The sequence below is a fragment of the Carya illinoinensis genome, chromosome 15 (genome assembly GCF_018687715.1).
Source record: "Carya illinoinensis cultivar Pawnee chromosome 15, C.illinoinensisPawnee_v1, whole genome shotgun sequence".
Classification (NCBI taxonomy): Eukaryota; Viridiplantae; Streptophyta; class Magnoliopsida; order Fagales; family Juglandaceae; genus Carya; species Carya illinoinensis.
The window spans coordinates 30,819,816-30,827,119 of NC_056766.1; the positions used below are offsets into that span (position 1 = coordinate 30,819,816).

At 37.0% G+C, this 7,304-nt stretch overlaps 1 protein-coding gene across 1 annotated transcript; it reads left to right on the top strand.

Moving 5' to 3' along the window:
- The first annotated feature begins 1,227 nt into the window (after positions 1-1,227).
- Positions 1,228-2,606, top strand: LOC122297195 (thaumatin-like protein 1b). The gene is made up of 2 exons (XM_043107172.1): positions 1,228-1,392; positions 1,763-2,606. The coding sequence occupies exons 1-2, from the start codon at positions 1,332-1,334 to the stop codon at positions 2,446-2,448; spliced, it is 747 nt and encodes a 248-aa protein (XP_042963106.1). The 5' UTR covers positions 1,228-1,331; the 3' UTR covers positions 2,449-2,606.
- The last annotated feature ends 4,698 nt before the right edge of the window (positions 2,607-7,304 follow it).

Consider the following 7,304-nt stretch of genomic DNA (forward strand, 5'->3'; position numbering starts at 1 on the left):
GTACAAATCTTGAATGCTAGCTTTTACTATTGGATTTTTATATATTTATATGTATTTTATATATATGTATCATGATCTCATTTTAATTATATATGGACCCCCAACCACTACTGGAGATGTTAATGCCTAAAATTCGCATAACAGATTGGAATGGAAGAAAGAATTATATCTCCGGCCCACAATAATAATTCAGACTTCGATACGATGCTCTTCACATTCGTTCATCCATAAAATAATAATAAATAAGTAAATATAGATAAAGAATGAAAAACACAAAGATTTACATGTTTGGCTATCACAAAATCTCTTCACGCTCGAACATTGCAAATCACAGCAAACTTTTGATTGACACACAAAGAAATTTAGTGTTGGTTGAAGAGTAAACAGTCACAAAATATTTTTGTGATGCCTTTTTGGTGACGTTTTTCTGACAGCTTCAGATCACTACAAAAAGTTCTTATGCCCCTTTTTTTAATTTTTGGTGACAATCTCATCTGTCACAATAAATGAAATCTATTGTAGTGTCCCAACTATATTGACAACTACATTGAAAAAATGAATTAGCTCGATTTATTTATTAAATAAGCCTTTCACGAACATAAAATTATGATCGAGTATTAAACTATATATTTTAAATAAAACTTGAATTGATTATTATAAGTCTGTATAAACTTGAAAAACTTTATAATTATTATTTTTATAGTATTAACTTAATTTATAATATTAGATATGTTAAGTATTTAAAAATAAAAAGGAAAATCATGTTCCTATTATGAGAAATATTGCTTAAATTTTTATAAATAATAAATAAATGAGTTGTCCATAAAGTTTGACAATAAACTCAAACTTAACTCGTACATATCGGCTCTTGGCCAGCGATATATATATATATATATATATGGACTAGCTATATCTGTCATGCATGCATGTTGCTGCATTTCATAATTACTGTATCGAAGAAAATTCATGCAATGCAACAAAATAAGTTAAGACGGTGAACCATAAAACTAAAACATTGACAAACAATTTTTAAGGACGAATGCCAATTCAAGTTACATCATTGATTATACATTGAAAAGTATTTAGAAGTGGAGGACCATAACACTTAAGTTGTAAGGGACCGATGTCGATCTATTAATTAAGTTGTCCGATAGTCCCAATATTATACCATTTGGTCTAATAGTCATGCCTAAACGAAGAAAACTGATCTTCCGTGTATGAGAGAACCTCCCTGCATATGTGTATATATACCACACCGACCCAGCTCTGCATATTATATACATTCAGATCATCAAATTACTTCGCCTATCTATCTATATATCTATCCATCAATGATGAAGACCCTTTCACTCATGATCTCCGGCCTTGCCTTGGCCTCCTTTTTTCTCTTTGGTATGTCTCATGATCGTTGTCCAAGTTTCTTCAACGAAAATGGATTTTTTTTTTTCCTTTCTATTGAACATGCAATCTCTCTATTTCTCGTATGGCTGTCCTAGCTAGGCTTATGAATAATTATTAGTTACTATCGGAGAACACACATGTGATATACTTATCGAATCATAAAATGACGTCTACCAAAATTGGTTGTTTATATAAGTACCATGTCATATTATATGCACATGTATCATGGTGATAAGCATGCATATGTGATTTATGATTGAATTCATTTGCTGACATGGATATGTTGGCTTTCATGTTCGACATATATGCATGGTGATAAGGAATTATTTTGTTTGATGATGCATATATATGAATATTGCAGGTGCTCAATCCGCTAGAATAACTTTCACAAACAACTGTCCCAATACAATCTGGCCGGGTACCCTAACTGCTGATCAGAAACCTCAACTATCAACAACCGGATTTGAGTTAGCATCCAAAGCATCCACATCACTGGATGCCCAAGCTCCCTGGAAAGGCCGTTTTTGGGCACGAACTGGTTGCACCACGGATGCCTCAGGAAGGTTCTCTTGCGCTACTGCGGATTGCGCCTCCGGACAGGTTACATGCAATGGCAATGGTGCAGTCCCGCCGGCATCTTTGGTAGAAATCAACATAGTAGAGAATGGTGGGCAAGACTTTTATGATGTCAGCCTTGTCGATGGCTTCAACCTGCCTGTTTCAGTGAGCACAGAAGGAGGGAGCGGTGAATGCAAGACCTCGAGTTGCCCAGCCGATGTGAACGCGGCTTGCCCGGCAGAGCTACAAGTGAAAGCCGCAGATGGGAGCGTGATCGCATGCAAGAGCGCATGCACAGCGTTCAATCAGCCACAATACTGCTGCACTGGCAACTTCAGTACCCCAGCAACATGTCCTCCCACGAACTATTCAATGATCTTCGAGAACCAATGCCCTCAAGCTTATAGCTATGCTTATGATGATGTGAATAGCACCTTTACCTGCTCTGGTGCGCCTAATTACGTTATCACTTTCTGCCCTTCAAGTTGATCATGAGATGAGAACAAGAATTATGCATGCATGCATATTGCATGCGTTCTGAGCTTCTCTTTATAATAGTTATAATAATAATTGACTATGTAACAGATAATAATGAATTTCATTACTACATATAGAAAATTCATAAATAAATGGGCAAATTATATAAATTTCTTGTGCTATTGATCTGTATGCAGCTAGGTACTCGATCCATCTTCACATGCAACCATATATTCATTCATGGGGGCACAATTACTCCATCAGAATCTCTCTCATGTTTACATCGATTAAAATTAACCCATAACACGCGGTTTCTATCATTCTTACATATGAAGGTTCACATACAACACTTGAGCCAACACTGGCTTTCTTGGTTTACCAGATGACTCAATCAAGATTGTTTTTTTATTTTTATTTGTGAGCAAAGATGCGTGCCCGACACGAAGATATATGCACTCACACTGATACAAATGGTTGTTAATTAAATATTTAAGAATGAGGAATAGAGGCTACTAATTTTTACATTTTTTATTTTTTTAAAACGAGTTTTCGCAAACTAGATATTTATGGTTACTGTGAAGTTTCAATTGGCCCACTTGTCAGGATTCCAGTACTGTCCTTTTGGAGAGGCTGGCATGGACTTAGACGGTGACTTAAGCACCGGTTAGAAAACGACATGTGGAATAATATGTGCAATCAACTTTTAAAAGTTTAATAAAAATTAATGCAAAGTTAGCATGAATTGCGAAAAAAAAAAAAATTAAAGCATCAATAAAAAGTTAAAAAAGTTAAAAAAATTAGTGAAAATAAAAAATTACAAAATTTATAATTTAGTAAAGTAAACATTTTGAGAAAAACAATAGGACGAATATAACCATAACTATATATAGGTGATTGTTCTAAATTTTCTAAGCCAGAGATACTAATTTCGAAAAAGTTAAAGCCACGTGAGGGGATATCATGAACTGTAACTCTCTTATTTTAATTACAATAATTAAAAAAAAATGATAATAAAAAAGGTGAAAGAAATTATGAAAGATTTGGACATTTTTCTATATCTGGTCTTGGAAAGAAGTGGCCGCCTAATTTTCCTTTTAATTGTCATATGTTTATCACTGTTTTCTAAATTGTGATAACATTTTCTCGGTGTTTGTATCACAAAAAAACAAAAAGGCCTTGAGTTCTCTATAGGCCGAATATAATATATACAATACACATATGCATTGTATGCAAACATAATCATTATCGTATACATACATATGGCTCCCCCAGAGTCAAATTTCTGGTTTCTTCCACTATCTTCCAAGTCGGATGTGTTGAAACCCGTGCCTAGTGATCTTGGCCTTATTCTTCCTCTCCGGTATACCTCGTTATCATTATCCAGACGAGCCTATAACTCGCACACTATTATTTATATTAATTTTATAAAAATAAAAATTAAATTATTTATTAATAGAAGTGAAATAGTTTAAGTTAAAATATCTGAGTTAAAATAGTTGAGTAGATTTGCTATCCTAATTCAAATTAAACCGTGGAAACTACAACCACCTATTTTTTCTTCCAAACTTTTTCCCTCTTTTGGCGTAAAAAATCAAGATTTTTTAATAGAGTTTTGGAAAACACATCATTCGGTTACAACCACTTATTTTTTCTTCCAAAACTTTTCCCTTTTTTAGTTTAAAAGATCAGATTTTATAACAAAGTTTTTGAAAACATGCCAATTTGTGAAGAAAGCAAAGAAGACAAATACTGGAACAACCTTAGGAAATGACCTCACACGGTCAGATCACCTATCATCCAAACTATTTACCTAATAAAAAATAAATAAATTCAGGTAAAATAAAATTATGGAAAATTGATCATAGATATATTAGCTTTCTGCGAATAAATCTAATTGTGAATAAATACATGACAACGATCACCATGAAACAAATCATTTGAGACAAAGAATAGAGTAACTAATGAATCTAGAAAAACATATACTTCAGGTTTACAAATCCACCGCATGAACGTTTGAGAACCTTCGAATGTGGTGGAGATATACTTAATCAAACCAGGGTTGAAAATAGAAGAGAGTTGAAAATGAAATGAGGGAGTATAAAGAGTTAATGGCTGTTTCAATTAACATTTTTTAAAGCGATTATTTTTTCACTCGGTGCCGTTTCACTTAGTACCATCCATATCAGGCAATGAAAATGTTTATTTCTATTCTAAGTTTATGCTTGGATACGAGGGTACGTTGTTTTTCAAATGACCCGCGTGACAACAAAAGTCTCCTCTCTATTTTCCCTCTAAGGAATAGAGGTGGCGAAAGGTAGTTATAACTAACTACACTAGTGTGAGTGTGTGAGGCAGCCATGAATGCGAACTCGAGCGGAGGGATGAAAGGACTGGAAGCTCAATGGGAGAAAATGAGGTTATCAGAGGAGGAGAAAGTCATTGTTGATGTTGGTGAGGAGGCAAAAAAGGAGGTCTGGGAGAAGGGAGAGAGGAGCGTCATCGGGAAGATCTGCATGGAGAGATCAATAGGTAGTGAGGTCATATCCTCTACAATGGGAAAAATCTGGCGTATCAGCAAGCTTGCAGAGTTCAAAGAGGTAGGGGATGATAAATTTGTTGTAATTATTCGATCTCTGAGTGATAAAATGAGAGTGATGGACGGTAGACCTTGGTTGTTTGACAACTAACTGTTTGCACTCCAGGAGTTTGATGTTTATGCACTGCCAAATGAGTGGAGGTTTGAGTGTGAGCCATTTTGGATTCAAATCCATAATTTACCAATGGCTTGTATGACTAAGGAGAAAGGGAGAATGATTGGTGAGACTCTAGGTAGGGTGATGGAGGTGGATGTGCCAGTAGACAGGATAGGATGGGGAAAATATTTGAGAGTTAGAGTGAAAATTCCTTTGAAGAAAGCTGTGGTGAGAGGGAAATGGATTAAAATGAATGGCCAAAATGTATGGGTAACTCTTAAGTACGAGAAACTGCCTAGATTATGTTTTCATTGTGGATGGTTGATTCATGGAGAGGGGGAATGTGTGAATAATGTTGAGGGGAATGGTAGTGGGAAGGGTATGATGGAGCAGTTTGGATCGTGGCTAAGGGCAGAGGTGGGGCCAAAAAAGAAAGGTTACAGGGGTGCTGGGGTAGAGAGGAATGGGGGAAAAGGAGAGTTATGATGGAGCTAAAAAGGGAGAGGAGAGTGACTATTTTGCTGCTGGAGGAAGTTGGAGAATTGGGAATATGGATGAGAAAGGTGAGGATAAAACAGTGAGGGAAGAGGTGAGTAAGAACAATGGTGAGGAAGTTTCTGAGGGAGGGGGTGGGGAAATGAAGGGGGGTAGTGACAGGGTGCTGAAGGTATTGGAGGTGGGGGAAGGAGGAAGGGAAAAAATAAAAAAGGTTGACAGGGGAGGAATTTTTGGAAAGAGAAGGGGAGGGGGTGAGGGTGGAGGAATGTGGGAAGGAAGATATAATAAATAAGATGGAAAGGACTTAGTATTGCAACAAAATCTGGGTATTAAAGGGGAAGAGAGTGAAAAGAATCAAGAGCAAAGGAAGACATGGAAGAGGAGAGCAAGGGGAGTTGGAAAATCAGAAGGGGAGGGGGTGTTTGTCGAGAGAAAAAAGAGAAAGGTTGGGAAAAAAGAGGAAGAGAGTGGTGATGGGAAAGAGGTTACAAAGAAGCAAAGGATGGTGTGTGAAGTCTCATTGTTATTGGCAGGTGCTGTGAAGCAGCCCCTGCCAGGACCAATGAGGGTCCTGAGTTGAAACTATCGAGGGCTTGCAACCCTCGAACATTTCAAGTCCTTTGCAAACTTGCAAAGGAAAAGAGGCCAAATATTGTTTTCATTATGGAAACAAAAGTGAGATCAAAGAATGTGGAATTAGTGCAAAAGAAGTTGGGTTTTGAGAGCTGTTTAGTGGTGGAACCGAGATGGTTGAGTGGAGGATTGGTAATGTTGTGGAAGGATGTGGAAAGGATTGAGTTATGGACCTACTCTCAATGGCATATTAGTCTATGGGTGAAGGATAGAGGAGGGGGGGGGGGTTCTAAGTGGCTTTTGACTGGATTTTATGGGAACCCAGAAGCTGCTAAGAGGGGGGTTTCTTGGGACCTGTTAAAAGCCATTAAGCCTTCAATTGAGGTAGGATAGTGTGTAATAGGGGATTTTAATGAAATATTGTCTCGAGGAGAGAAATGGGGTGTGAAAGAAAGAAGGGAGGGTCAAATGGAAGATTTTAGAGTTCCTCTAACAAATGGAGGGTTGAGTGATCTTGGTTGGAGGGGCCTGAAATACACATGGTGTAATGATCATGAAGATGAGTCTTTTATTAAAGAAAGGCTGGATCGAGCAGTTGCTAATCAAGTATGGAGAAGGGATTTTACAAAGGTAGAAGTTGAGACTGTGATTGCTTGGGGTTTAGATCATCTTCATTTACTACTTACTTCCTTAAGGGAAGGGTCCTGTATTGAGAGAAGGCAAAAAAATTTTGGTATGAAATGAGTTGGGATTTAGATGGGGAGTGTAAGGAAACTGTGTGTGGGGTATGGAGGAGTAATATTAGGGTGGAAGGGAAGCTGTGCAATGTTAAAAAATGTCTCAATTCTTGTAGACAAGCTCTTTGTTTGTGGTCTAAAGAAAGGGATGTTAAGGGAGGTGAAAATATTAAGAAAATTTCAAAGAGGCTCAAAGTACTTAAAGAAGTGGAAGGGCCTGGTTATGTGTCTGAAATTAAAATGGTTAGTGGGGAGCTAGAAAAATTGTTGGAGCAAGAGAATATATGGTGGAAACAAAGAGCTAAGGCTCATTGGTTACAACAAGGGGACCATAATTCAAAATTCTTCCATGCTTGTACAAGCCAGA